The sequence below is a fragment of the Myotis brandtii genome, unplaced genomic scaffold, assembly GCF_000412655.1.
Source record: "Myotis brandtii unplaced genomic scaffold, ASM41265v1 scaffold303, whole genome shotgun sequence".
Taxonomy (NCBI): Eukaryota; Metazoa; Chordata; class Mammalia; order Chiroptera; family Vespertilionidae; genus Myotis; species Myotis brandtii.
In genome coordinates this window covers 3,153,336-3,168,080 of record NW_005361573.1, presented here as the reverse complement: position 1 = coordinate 3,168,080, position 14,745 = coordinate 3,153,336, and the positions used below count along the sequence as shown (strand labels likewise).

General features: G+C 43.8%; 1 protein-coding gene across 1 annotated transcript in view; it reads left to right on the top strand.

Annotated features, from left to right (window-relative positions):
- CHEK2 (checkpoint kinase 2) overlaps positions 1-14,745 on the top strand; it is a 47,184-nt gene that overhangs the window by 16,923 nt on the left and 15,516 nt on the right. The window contains exons 3-7 of the mRNA XM_014542489.1: positions 489-651; positions 1,928-2,390; positions 5,129-5,253; positions 5,356-5,503; positions 8,928-9,018. Of these exons, the coding sequence (XP_014397975.1) occupies positions 2,069-2,390; positions 5,129-5,253; positions 5,356-5,503; positions 8,928-9,018 (686 nt within the window). The 5' untranslated portion in view covers positions 489-651; positions 1,928-2,068. The remainder of the gene's footprint in view (positions 1-488; positions 652-1,927; positions 2,391-5,128; positions 5,254-5,355; positions 5,504-8,927; positions 9,019-14,745) is intronic.

Below are 14,745 nucleotides of genomic sequence, written 5' to 3'. Positions count from 1 at the left end.
ACTCTTAGCTGCTAGGCATTGCAGGAACTGGAAACACACCAACCTGTGTTGAAGGATTCCCTGCAAAGTGTCCATAAGTAAAGGTGTGGAATGGGGTGGGGAGGAAAGGGCAGGAGAGCACCAGCCCTCCGTGGGACTAGGTTACTGTATTTGAAAAAGAAATTGTGTTGCACTTGTAAGGTGCTGTTGGATTCCTTAGGACTGGAATTCTGTTCTCCCAATAATCAAGCATTGCTGGGGAGGAGCATGCATGCATCTTCTCATTTAATCCTCAGTATCTACTTCTAGCAGATAAGGTTCCTCGAGGTTGTGATCTTCCAGAAGGTCATGCAAAGATCTGACTCAGGCATCTGCCTCCAGACCTATTTGCCTCTAACTACTTCACTGTATTTTCTCATGGCTGTGGCCAGTGTGGTTCCCACCTGATTTTTACCCTTATTTCTCATACTCGATGATGGCTACCTCTTGACACGCTGTCTTTTTGCCAGTTTTCAGGGCGGAGAAGTTTTGCTCCAAAACTGCAGAAGGACGGGCACAGCCTGATTGAGGTAGCGTTAGTGCAGACTCCGCTCTGGCATCACCTTCCTGGTGTGCTTTAAGGAAAACTCCTCAGGACCTCTGTATCTGGAAAGCTGTGTAAATGCAGTCAGTGTGAGTAAAGCTTACTGTGTTCTCCTCCAGTAGTCTGAGTGTGGGGATCAGGAGAGAAAGTGTCTTTAAAAAAGAATCAGAGTGGGGATTTCAAGTTAGGGGTTGAAAGTTACTTTGACTATATTGTAGGTTTGGTTCTCAGAGTTCAACTGTCCATCAAGTTAATTCTAAAGCCAGGGTGGGGAACCTCTGCTAAGGTCTTCTGTGGCTCAAAGAATGGTTGCTGCAAGATTCTGAAGGGCTAGCAGGCCTCTTAGGATGCTGAAAAGATGAGCCTCTAGTTACTTAGCATCACAAAAGGCTAGATGGGGCTGTTTGTGGCCGGCTTCTTTGTGTTCTGCCTCATTCTGTGGCCCAGCACTTAGCTGTTAAGGAATCTCTCTACTCAACCAACAGAACTTGGTCCTTACCTCCTGAGCTGGTTTGGGGAAGGAGGGGCATCAGTGACCTTTTAAGTGAATATCCCCCCTGGATCGGTGCTGCAAATGAGTGTCTCCTTGCCCATCTTCTACCCCAAACCACCAGACCCTTCTCCTTTCTCTTTCGAAACATATATGGCATTTAAGTGTAGTGTTGATTTGTATGAATGAATACACTTTAGGCTTCATTTCTACGTTTTAAAGATTGGGCAAATATAAGCTGTTATAAGATTCTTCCCCCTCCTCAACTCAGTTTCATAGCTCTTTACTTATTTATAGCCTTCAAGTAGTTTTTTAATTTCTTTCCTCTGTGGCTTGTGGCTATCGGATGAAAAGCTGATCTAGTGAAAGTGAGCTGAAGAAAAGCTCAGCCCAGAAGAACTGTATGTCTAGACTGTTAGAATTTTAATTTTTGCAGAGCATGCTTGCCCTGGATTTTTTGTTGTTGTTTTGTCATTGTAATATGCTCATCCTTCACTTTAAAAAAAAATATATTTTATTGATTTTTTTTACAGAGAGGAAGGGAGAGGGATAGAGTTAGAAACATTGATGAGAGAGAAACATCGATCAGCTGCCTCCTGTACACCCCCTACTGGGGTTGTGCCCACAACCAAGGTACATGCCCTTGACCAGAATCGAACCCGGGACCCTTCAGTCTGCAGGCCGACGCTCTATCCACTGAGCCAAGCTGGCTAGAGCTCATCCTTCACTTTTTTTAAAAAAAGTATGTATTGATTGATTGACCTTAGAGGGGAGAAGAGGGGGGAAGAGAGAGAACGAGAGGGATAGAAACTTGGATTTGTTGCTCCACTTATGTATCCATTCATTGGTTGCTTCTTTTATGTGCCCTGACCTAGGATCGAAACTACAATCTTGGCATCGGGATGATGCTCTGACCAACAGAGCTACCCTGCCAGGGCCTCATCCTTCACCCCTGAACTTTCAGCCTTGTTCCTGGAAACCCACCTTATTGTTGGACGCTTATTTTTGAGGCGGTGATGTCTCAGGAGACGGAAGGGGAGCATCAGCAGTCCCAAGGCACCTTCTCCCCGACACCAGGCCCCTCCTCGCAGACACCAGGCCCCTCCTCGCAGACACAAGGCCCCTCCTCGCAGTCCCAGAGCACATCCAGCGGCTCCTCCACCAGCACAGTTCCAACGTCCAGCCAGTCCTCTCACTCCAGCTCGGGGACGCTGAGCTCCTTAGACACAGTGTCCACTCAGGAACTGTATTCTATTCCTGAGGACCAAGAACCAGAGGAGCCGGTCCCTGCCCCTTGGGCGCGATTATGGGCCCTTCAGGATGGATTCTCCAATCTTGGTAAGACCCTTTGTTCTGTAGTGTAATATTAACATTGTGTTCAGAAAAAGCAATTACAGATATTTGTGGCAGCAGAAAGCCCAAGACACTGCCGGTTGTGGGGCCTGTACAAGTTAATCCATGACTATAAGAACCTGTGCTAAGACTTGAACTTGTGCCATCATCTGTCAACTTCCCTGCACGAAAACAGCTTCTACCCACCTGATGCTGGGTGGGGTGTTGGGACTATCTTTTTCAAAGTTCAAAATAATCCTGTGAGAGTCTTAATCCTTATCTATCTCCATTTTACAGAAGAACAAACTGAGGCTTAGAAAGAAATTGATGAACTTGTTCACAGTCATATAGCCAGGAGTGGGTAGAAGAATGGTTTGAACCTACAACTTTTAGACTTTTGACCTATGTTATTCATGAGTCATTACGGAAGAAGTGAGTGGAGTAAGAAAGGTAAGGAAATTAGTTGGCAGCCAAGGGGCCTGTGGAGCCCAAGGAAAGCTTGCTGCAGCAGGAAATGAGTGTAAGAGCAAAGGTAGCAAGAGAGAGAGAGAAAGAGATATTTAAAATGCTTGAGTGGGGCCCTAGCTGGTTTGGCTCAGTGGATAGAGCGTCAGCCTGCGGACTGAAAGGTACTGGGTTCGATTCCAGTCAGGGGCACATGCCCGGGTTGTGGGTTCGGTCCCCAGTGGGGGGCATGCAGGAGGGGGCCCATCAGTGATTCTCTCTCATCATTGATGTTTCTATCTCTCTCTCCCTCTCCCTTCCTCTCTGAAATCAATAATAAAAAAAAAATGCTTGAGTGGTGTCCTGGCCACTGTGGCTTAGTCGGTTGGGCGTATTCCCATGCACCCAGAGGTCATAGTTGGATTCTCTGTCAGGGCACATGCCCAGGTTGTGGACTCGATCCCTGGCAGGGGGTATGGAGGAGGCAGCTGATCTATGTTTTCCCCTCTCCTCCCTAAAAACGTATTTTTTAGAAATGCTGGCGTGGGAAGGAAATAAGAGAGAATATATAGCTGGGGGGATGGGGAAAGGGTGAGGGTGCTGCAATCAGACACGAGTTCAAGTCCTAGCTCTGTCTCTAGCTCTGTGACCTCAGGCAAATGATGTACTTTTCTGAGCCTCGCAGTCTCCATCTGTGAAATGGGGAAATCATTTCAAAGCAAAGGTGAGAGAGAGAAACCAAACGTTGGGATTGAATGGGACCAAAGGGAGAGATGGGTTAACTTTTCCCAGATGCCCTTAATTTTTCAGTGATAGAGGATCCTCTGAGACAGCGGTTCTCAACCTGTGGGTCGCGACCCCTTTGGGGGTCGAACGACCCTTTCACAGGGGCCGCCTAAATACATCCTGCCTATCAGATATTTACATGACGATTCATAACAGTAGCAACATTACAGTTATGAAGTAGCAACGAAAATAATTTTATGATTGGGGGTCACCACAGCATGAGGAACTGTATTAAAGGGTCGCGGCATTAGGAAGGTTGAGAACCACTGCTCTGAGAGGACAGTGAGCTTGAACTTGGAAGAGGTCTAGAATCCTGGCAAAGAAAAGGACTTACTTGAACTTTCAACTCACATGTCAAAAACCATGTATCTCTTCCTCTCTCCCTGTACACCTCTCATCCGCATCCCCTTTTTCTTTCCCAGGAAGAGGGGCCCTTCCTTCTTTGGGTTCTTGCCTCTCATTGTCTCCCAGAGCTCCTGGTCCGTGTCCTCCTACCTTGTTCTTTCTGCCCGTCTGCACACATCTGCCTGAGGGGTCTTCTAATTGAGCAAAGGTTGGAGCAGGCCTTCGAGGGGAGGCTGCCCCTTGCACTCTCTGTCCACCGGTTCTGGGAATCGAACTGGTGACCTCTTGGTTCTTGGGCGGATGCTCAACCACTGAGCCACTGGCCGGGCTGTGTTGAACTTTTTGAAGAACCACAAACGTGTCCACAGTGGCTGTGACGTTTTACATTCCCACCAGGAATATGTGAGAGTTCCAGTTGCTTTGCATCTTCACCAATACTTATTTCCTTAAAAAAAATAGACGGTAGCCATCTTTATGGGCGTGAATTGGTTGCATATGTAATTTTTAAAAAAAATATATTTTATTGATTTATTTACAGGGAGGAAGGGAGAGGGATAGAGAGTTAGAAACATCGATGAGACAGAAACATCGATCAGCTGCCTCCTGCACACCCCCTACTGGGGATGTGCCCGCAACCAAGGTACATGCCCTTGGCCGGAATCGAACCTGGGACCCTTCAGTCCGCAGGCCGACGCTCTATCCACTGAGCCAAACCGGTTAGGGCAGTGATGGCGAACCTTTTGACCTCGGCGTGTCAGCATTTTGAAAAACGCTAACTTAACTCTGGTGCCGTGTCACATATAGAAATTTCTTGATCTTTGCAACCATAGTAAAACAAAGACATATTTTTGATATTTATTTTATATATTTAAATGCCATTTAACAAAGAAAAATCAACCAAAGAAATGAGTTCGCGTGTCACCTCTGACACGCGTGTCATAGGTTCGCCATCACTGGGTTAGGGCATCATTTATTAAGTTCATTGTTGGAAATTGATGTTTCTTCTCCCCCCGACCTCCTCATTTTAATCTCATACTATCTTGATCGGCATCTATCATTTTGATTGCCTTCTTCGTCTGTTTTCCTACTCGTGGATTTTATGCGCCATTTTTGAAGGTGTTTGAGAGATGACACCCCACAGCCCCCTGGTGTGTGCTTCTGTGTTACAGAGTGCGTGAACGACAGCTACTGGTTCGGGAGGGATCGAAGCTGTGAATACTCCTTCGACGAACCACTGCTGAAAAGAACCGATAAATACCGGACTTACAGCAAGAAGCACTTTCGCATTTTCAGGGTAGGTGACGAGTAGCCACGTATTTGGGAGAGCTGGTCATCTAGTCCTCACTGTGGAAACTTTAGAAAAAAAACCTTGGAAATAAAATGTTCTCTGTCTCAGGAGATGGGACCGAAAAACTCTTACATCGCATACATAGAAGACCACAGTGGGAATGGAACCTTCGTGAACAGAGAGCTGGTAGGCAGAGGACGGCGCCTTCCTCTGAATAACAATTCTGAGATTGCACTGTCCGTGTGGAATAACAAAGGTGAGCCATTATCTTATGGCTGTTGGGTTTTTCTCCTCCCAAATAAAAGGAAAATTGACATTGTGTGCTTTGCAGAAAATGGCTTAGGTAAAAAAAAAAAAAAAGTATGTAGGTTAGCATTCAAGATTCTACTCAGTCCTTGCTGCATTTTTTAAAAAAATATATATTTTATTGATTTATTTTCACAGAGAGGAAGGGAGAGGGATAGAGAGTTAGAAACATTGATGAGAGAGAAACATCCATCAGCTGCCTCCTGCACACCCCCTACTGGGGATGTGCCCGCAACCAAGGTACATGCCCTTGACCGGAATCGAACCCGGGACCCTTCAGTCTGCAGGCCGACGCTCCATCCACTGAGCCAAACCGGTTAGGGCATTGCTGCATTTTTAAATTATGAAAAAGTTCTATCAGGTCAGGTTTCCTAAGGTTTCATTGGTTTATTAATTTTATTTAAAGTCATATGCTGTCCATGAAGATAGTTCATAGTTTAGCCCTAGCTGGTTTGGCTCAGTGGATAGAGCATCCGGCCTGGGGACCAAAGGGGCCCAGGTTCAATTCCGGCTAAGGGCACATGCCAGGGTTGCGGGCTCAATCTCCACCAGTAGGGGGCGTGCAGGAGGCAGCCAATCAATGATTCTCATCAATGTTTCTATCTCTCTATCCCTCTCCCTTTCTCTCTGAAATCAATAAAAATATATTTAAAAAAAAGATAGTTCCTCGTTCATGGATTGAGGCATTTTATACCACATCAGTCTTAGATAGCTATGAGTTGTTTTAGGCCATTACTTCATCGCCCTCATTCTTCCCTTCATTCCTGCCATTCATTTGTTTCTACACATATTTATCGAACTCCTATTATATGCCAGGCATTAGACTATGGTTTTTTGTTTTTGTTTTTTTGGTGGCAATTTCACTTTCGATCTTCCACCTTCTTCAATACCAGTTGGTTATCCTCTGAAAGTGGAGGTGTGTATCTTCATCATCAGGTGGCATTTTATAAGTATCCACACCTAAAACTTCACGTAAACGGAATAAATTGTCACTCAACTCGGAATAATCGACAAAAACAACCTACGGAGTTAAACGAAGCTCACGGTGATTTTAAAACCTTGGACAACAGGAATACTCTTGTTTCTTCAGTAATAATAAATTTAAAAGCCCCACAGAGGCCTGCCTGGCTGGGTCAGCTGGAGCATCGTCCTGTACACCAAACGGTTGCAGGTTCGATGACTGGTCAGGGCATCTACCTACCTAGGTTGTAGGGTTAATCCGAGGTCGGGGCACGTAAGGGAGGCAACCATCGATGTTTCTCCTCCCCTCCCCCCTTTCCTCTCTCTCTCAAATCAATAAAAATATATCTTCGGGGTGAGCATTACAAAAAATAAAAAATAAAAACTCACAGAACTTCCCAAAACGATCTGAGAGTTGAATGACTTGGAAGGGTATGGGGATTTAACACCTTGGAAATAGAGATTCCCACGGGCACTGTTCCACATATTCTGATGCAGTAATTCCAGGGATTTAAAGAATCCTGCCCGGGTGGTTCTCATGCGGTCATTCTTCGGACTGGCACCTGAGGATATGGCTGTACTGAGCATCCCGAAATGCATTTGATGATTGACTTACCTTTTCCCTGTTCATGACTATCTGTTTACTATCAGACATGGTCAGGGCAGCTGCTTTGGTTTTGCTGTTTGAGAGCATGCGTTTGAGGAGCAACTGGGTATTGAAATCTGACCTTTCCTGCACGTGACAAGCCCCGTGCCACCTTTTCCCCCTTGGTCTGTCCATAGGGCACCTTTTCTAATTTGAACAAAGGTGTTGTATAGACCAAGGTTGGCCCTGATGGAAAGAGATCAAACTGGTATTCCTGCAGGCTGCTCATCCTTAGTGACATCTTACTGGGCATTGGCTGATACTTGTCCTTGGACATGAAATTCCAGATTTCTTTGAAAAAGATGGTCACACGGAGCCTCATCCCACACTGAGTAGAGGCTGCCTCTTTGTTTTATTTTGGGGGGGGGGGCTGCCTCTTTTAGATGGACGATGTGTTTTCATGTTCAAGTCCCCACTTGTCCCCTGTTGCCTTAATTGCTCAACCCAGCCTCACCTGTGTGTATGACCTTCCTGGCTTGTGTGTGGACAACTGGGTTTGTCGCTCCCAAAGTAGACCTGGACATTTGTGAGAAATACATCTCCAGAGCCCCTCCAATTCCCAGGTTCTCAGATGCCATTGGGACATCTCGGTTCCTACGTATCCCCAAGCAGAGAGGAACAGTTGTACCCTGGGGGGCCAGCGGGTCTCATTCACTGAGCAAGGGTCAGCCGCACATGGGCCAGCCCGGAGTGAAGCACCTGAGGTGGCTCAGGTTTGTGTCAAGAGACTTGATCTCTAGTTGATCTAGGGAGGTCAAAACCTAGCGCCTCAAATCCGAGAAATGCAAGTGTCTTTACAAAGTTCACTCTTTCAAGACACTATAGGCAGTTGCAGATTTATCATTAATGACTCAGTAGGATTGAAGTGTTTGATAACCGATTGCAAGCTTGGCCCACATGGACGGCTAAAAATGAGTAGGGTGGGTTTTTTTTTGTTTTTTTTTTTTAAATTTGGTTTCATTTCTGAAAGAAGTAAAGGGGAATTTGGGGGAAATTGCTATTTATTTAACTTTACAAGTAGATTCAAGATGCTTTGCATCAGAAAATACCAGCTACGTAAAGGTATAAATGGCTAAGGGAAGATAATTCTAGTATGATAACCTATGGCCTACTTTTTGTTAGGCTGTTGATTTACTTGCCCAGAACAGTTTTTTTTCTAGGCTCAAACTAATTGCTTTTAGGTTCTGGTTGAATGCTGATCAGCACAGGTATTTTATTTTATTTTAAATCATTTTTAAAAATATTTTTTTATGATTTTAGAGAGAAAGGGGGAGAGAGAGAGAGAGAGAGAGAGAAAGATCAATGATAACAGAGAATCATTGTCGGCTGCCTCCTGTACACCCCCCTACTGGGGATCGAGCCGGCAACCCAGGCACGTGCCTTTGACTGGAATCCAATCCAGGTCCCTTCAATCTGCAGGCCAACGCTCTATCCACTGAGCCAAACCAGCTAGGGCAGCACAGGTATTTTACATTAATCTAATTGATGAAAAAATTCCGAGTTCAAGGAATAAGATTAGTATTTGTGCATGGATTTTATTCACTACAGTGAGAAGGAAGCTGTGTATCTCCATTGAAGAATGACATTTGTCATCATTTTCCATGGGTTTCATAATATTTAGCCTACCTAAATGGTTTCTTTGGGGTTAGATAGTAAATGTAATTAAAACAATTGCCTTATATTCCATACGTTTACTAAAATTTAGGACCATTTACCTTCTCTTTTTCTAATGAATTAATGAGACCCATTTCTGCTCTTTTTTCCTTAGTTTTTGTATTTTTCGATCTGACTGTGGATGACCAATCAGTTTATCCCAAGGAATTAAGAGACCAATACATCATGTCAAAAACTCTTGGAAGGTAAATTTTCTTTTTTCTTATGGAAATTGTACTTTATTTTTTTTCTAAACATTGGTTATCGCTTAGTTTTTTGTTCCTGGTTTTATTTTTTTATTATTTTTTTCACATGCTTAGAGAGAGGAAGGGAGGGAGAAAGAGAAAGAGGGGGAGAGGGAGAGAGAGAAACATCAATGTGAGAGAGAAACATCAATTGGTTGCCTTCTGTACATTCTCCAACTGGAGATTAAACCCACAACCCAGGAATGTGCCCTGACCAGGAATCGAACCAGCAACCTTCTAATGCACAGGAAGACCCTCAACCATCTGAGCCACTCCAGCCATAATTGTAGGCCACTAGTTTATAATAGATGTGTGTGTTATTGATTTACTTAATAATGATCGATTGAAATGAATATTTTTTCCTTATACATTTTACCTGTCATAACTTCTTAAAAGCAGTTTTAGTGAGATATAATTCACATACCATACAGTTCTATTATAGAGCACAGGGTCCTCTATAAGACCACCTGTAGGAGATACATTAGTTTATGGACATTAAATTCAGTAAATCTCATCATGTTTTCATATTGGCATTGGCTGCTTGGAAGCTCATAGCCAAATTTGTGTCCATCCTTAAGAAATATGTGGGACTCTTATTTTTTTCCTAAGAGAGGATTCAATACAAATCCTCTCACAGGTAGCAGCTGACAGAAACTTAAATGAGTCAGTTAGGAAATTTATTGGCTCTTCTGGCCCTGGCCAGGTAGCTCAGTTGGTTAGAGCATTGTCTGTCCTGATAATACCAAGGTTGTGGGTTCAATCCCCGGTCAGGGTAAATGCCAGAATCAGCCAATGAATGCATAATAAGTGGAAACAGCAAATTGACGTTTCTCTCTCTCTTTCTCCCTTCCTCTCTCTCAAAAGAAAGAAAGAAATTTATTGGCTCTTGTAATTGGGAAATACGGGGGCACAGCTGACTTCAGGCACGGCTCGACCGGGAGGCCTTTGAGCTTTATGCCATTCTTTGAGTTCTGATGATCTACTTGGCTTTGTCGACAGCCAGATCTAAGGGCTCCCACCGTGTTGCCAGGGCTGTCTCCCTCCCCTGCTTCAGCTGCTCTCTGTGGCCCTCATATAGAATTGCTCTCTCTGTGTGGCAGGAAAAATGGCTTCCAGGAACTCCACATTCCTGTGTTCTTTCTTCCAGAAACCACAGCAGAGAGCACTGTTTCTCTCCCAACAGCAGCCTTTGATTCCAGGGAAAACCTCTGATTGGCTGAATTTGACATGTCCCCTGCCCCCCATCGTTCTAGTAGTGTATGTTGTACTGCTATAGACATTCCACTGGACTCGGGGAAGATTTCTCGGGCAAAAGGTGACTGTTAGCTGCAGCAGGAGGGGAATTGGAAAAGGTCTTGAACATTTTCCAATATTTATTGATTTATTGATTTATTTATTTTGTTAATCCTCCTCCAAGGATATTTTACCATTGATGTTTAGAGAGTAGAAGGGAGGGAGGGTGAGAGAGAGAGAAACAGAAGCGTCAGTGATAGACGCATCAATTGGTTGCTTAGGTGTAAGAAGTAAAACTATAAAACCGTAAGAAGAAATCCTGACCTTTGATTTGGTAGTGCTTATTGAAATGTGGCACCAAAGTGCAAGCAACCACAGAAAAAATAGATACATTAGACTTCGCCAAATTTAAAAACTTTTTGTGCATCAAAAGACATTGTCAGGAGAGTGAAGTACAACTCACAGAATGACAGAAAATATTTACAAATTGTATATCATAAGGATCTTGTATCCAGAATAGAGAACTCTTTAACGACTCAACAACAAAAAGATAAATGGGCAAAGGAATGAAATAGACGTTTCTCCAAAGAAGATATACAAATGAGCAACAACCACATGAGAAGATGTTTAGCATCATTAGTCATTAGGGAAAATGCAAACCAGAACCACAATGAGATACCACTTCACACCCTAGGATGGCCGTAATATAGAAACGGAAGATAATAAGTGTTTGTGAGGATGTGGTGAAATTGGAACCCCCCATACACTGCTGGTGGGGATGTAAAATGGTGCAGCCACTGGGGGAAATAATTTGGTGGTTTCTCAAAATGTGAAACAGAATTACCATGTGACCCAGCAATTCCCTTCGTAGGTAGATCCCCCCTCTCGATGGAAAACAGGTGTTCAAACAAAAACACATGCATGAATGTTCATTTCAGCTCTATTCTCAATAGCCAAAAGGTGGAAACAACCCAAGTGTCCATCAACAAGGGAATGGATAAACAAATGTGATATATCCAAACAATGAAATAGTATCTACAGTTTTTTGTTCCTGGTTTTATTTTTTTATTATTTTTTTCACATGCTTAGAGAGAGGAAGGGAGGGAGAAAGAGAAAGAGGGGGAGAGGGAGAGAGAGAAACATCAATGTGAGAGAGAAACATCAATTGGTTGCCTTCTGTACATTCTCCAACTGGAGATTAAACCCACAACCCAGGAATGTGCCCTGACCAGGAATCGAACCAGCAACCTTCTAATGCACAGGAAGACCCTCAACCATCTGAGCCACTCCAGCCATAATTGTAGGCCACTAGTTTATAATAGATGTGTGTGTTATTGATTTACTTAATAATGATCGATTGAAATGAATATTTTTTCCTTATACATTTTACCTGTCATAACTTCTTAAAAGCAGTTTTAGTGAGATATAATTCACATACCATACAGTTCTATTATAGAGCACAGGGTCCTCTATAAGACCACCTGTAGGAGATACATTAGTTTATGGACATTAAATTCAGTAAATCTCATCATGTTTTCATATTGGCATTGGCTGCTTGGAAGCTCATAGCCAAATTTGTGTCCATCCTTAAGAAATATGTGGGACTCTTATTTTTTTCCTAAGAGAGGATTCAATACAAATCCTCTCACAGGTAGCAGCTGACAGAAACTTAAATGAGTCAGTTAGGAAATTTATTGGCTCTTCTGGCCCTGGCCAGGTAGCTCAGTTGGTTAGAGCATTGTCTGTCCTGATAATACCAAGGTTGTGGGTTCAATCCCCGGTCAGGGTAAATGCCAGAATCAGCCAATGAATGCATAAATAAGTGGAACAGCAAATTGACGTTTCTCTCTCTCTTTCTCCCTTCCTCTCTCTCAAAAGAAAGAAAGAAATTTATTGGCTCTTGTAATTGGGAAATACGGGGGCACAGCTGACTTCAGGCACGGCTCGACCGGGAGGCCTTTGAGCTTTATGCCATTCTTTGAGTTCTGATGATCTACTTGGCTTTGTCGACAGCCAGATCTAAGGGCTCCCACCGTGTTGCCAGGGCTGTCTCCCTCCCCTGCTTCAGCTGCTCTCTGTGGCCCTCATATAGAATTGCTCTCTCTGTGTGGCAGGAAAAATGGCTTCCAGGAACTCCACATTCCTGTGTTCTTTCTTCCAGAAACCACAGCAGAGAGCACTGTTTCTCTCCCAACAGCAGCCTTTGATTCCAGGGAAAACCTCTGATTGGCTGAATTTGACATGTCCCCTGCCCCCCATCGTTCTAGTAGTGTATGTTGTACTGCTATAGACATTCCACTGGACTCGGGGAAGATTTCTCGGGCAAAAGGTGACTGTTAGCTGCAGCAGGAGGGGAATTGGAAAAGGTCTTGAACATTTTCCAATATTTATTGATTTATTGATTTATTTATTTTGTTAATCCTCCTCCAAGGATATTTTACCATTGATGTTTAGAGAGTAGAAGGGAGGGAGGGTGAGAGAGAGAGAAACAGAAGCATCAGTGTGAGAGACACATCAATTGGTTGCCTAGGTGTAAGAAGTAAAACTATCAAACCGTAAGAAGAAATCATGGCCTTTGATTTGGCAGTGGTTATTGAAATGTGGCACCAAAGCGCAAGCAACCACAGAAAAAATAGATACATTAGACTTCGCCAAATTTAAAAACTTTTTTTGTGCATCAAAAGACATTGTCAGGAGAGTGAAGTACAACTCACAGAATGACAGAAAATATTTACAAATTGTATATCATAAGGATCTTGTATCCAGAATAGAGAACTCTTTAACGACTCAACAACAAAAAGATAACCCGATTTATAAATGGGCAAAGGAATGAAATAGACGTTTCTCCAAAGAAGATATACAAATGAGCAAAAACCACATGAGAAGATGTTTAGCATCATTAGTCATTAGGGAAAATGCAAACCAGAACCACAATGAGATACCACTTCACACCCTAGGATGGCCGTAATATAGAAACGGAAAATAACAAGTGTTTGTGAGGATGTGGTGAAATTGGAACCCCCCATGCACTGCTGGTGGGGATGTAAAATGGTGCAGCCACTGGGGGAAGTAATTTGGTGGTTTCTCAAAATGTGAAACAGAATTACCATATGACCCAGCAATTCCCTTCGTAGGTAGCTCCCCCCTCGATGGAAAACAGGTGTTCAAACAAAAACATATGCATGAATGTTCATTTCAGCTCTATTCACAATAGCCAAAAGGTGGAAACAACCCAAGTGTCCATCAACAAGGGAATGGATAAACAAATGTGATATATCCAAACAATGAAATAGTATCTATATATATAAAAGCCTAAGCGACCGTTATGACCGTATGGTAGCTATGACGCACACTGACCACCAGGGGGCAGACGCTCAACGCAGGAGCTGTCCCCGGGTAGTCAGTGCGCTCCCATAGCCAACCTCCTGTGGCCGGCCAGCCTCCTGCGGTCCCTCCTCCCGGCCAGCCGGCCCCAATTGGGACTGGGCAAGTTGGCCCCAATCGGCCCCAGTTGCAGGCCAGGCTGAGGGACCCCAACCGTGCATGAATTTGTGCACCAGGCCTCTAGCTATAAAAAGGAATGAAATACTGATACATGCTACAGCATGGATGAACCTTGAAAACACGCTAGGTGAAAGAAACCAGTCACAAAAAGCTACATATTGTATGATGTTATTGTTTTTTTGTTTGTTTGTTTGTTTGTTTTGTATGATATTGTTAATGAGAGATTTGAATTAGGCAACTTCATAGACAAAAAGCAGATCCGTGGTTGCCAGGGGCTAGCGGCGTGGTAGAATGGGAGAGTGAATGCTTAGTGCGTATGGGTTTCCATAGATAGGAGTGATGGTTGTACATTATAGATGTACTTAATGCCACTGAATTAAAACACTTTAAAATGATTACAATGGTACATTTTATGATCCTATATAATAAAATATGCTAAGTATCTGACTATTTGTTTGACCAGTCGCTATGACGCGCACTGACCACCAGGGGGGCAGATGCTTGGATCAGTAGGTTAGCTTGCTGCTGGGGTCCGCCCGATCTGGACTGGGCGTGAGGGACCGGACAGCCCTGGAGCCCTCCTGTGGTCCCTTCCTAGCCCCAATCGTGCACCCATTGGGTCCCTCGGCTCAGCCTGCACCCTCTCGCAATCCAGGACCCCTCGTGGGATGTCGGAGAGCTGGTTTTGGCCGATCCCCGCAGGCCAGGCTGTGCACCTGGCTTCTAGTCTGTATATATACAATATACAATAAAAAAATGTCATGGAAAACCCTTCACACCACCCTAAACCAATAATAGTTATGATGGTTTACTTTATAAGGTAATGAATGATTGGTACTTAAGGAGCCATGACCTTGGGCTGACCCCAAACTTTGGAGAACAGAGCCTGTGTCGAATTAACTCTGTATGGAGGGGTATCCTAGGTTAGCTTTTTCTTCTCTATTATAGTAT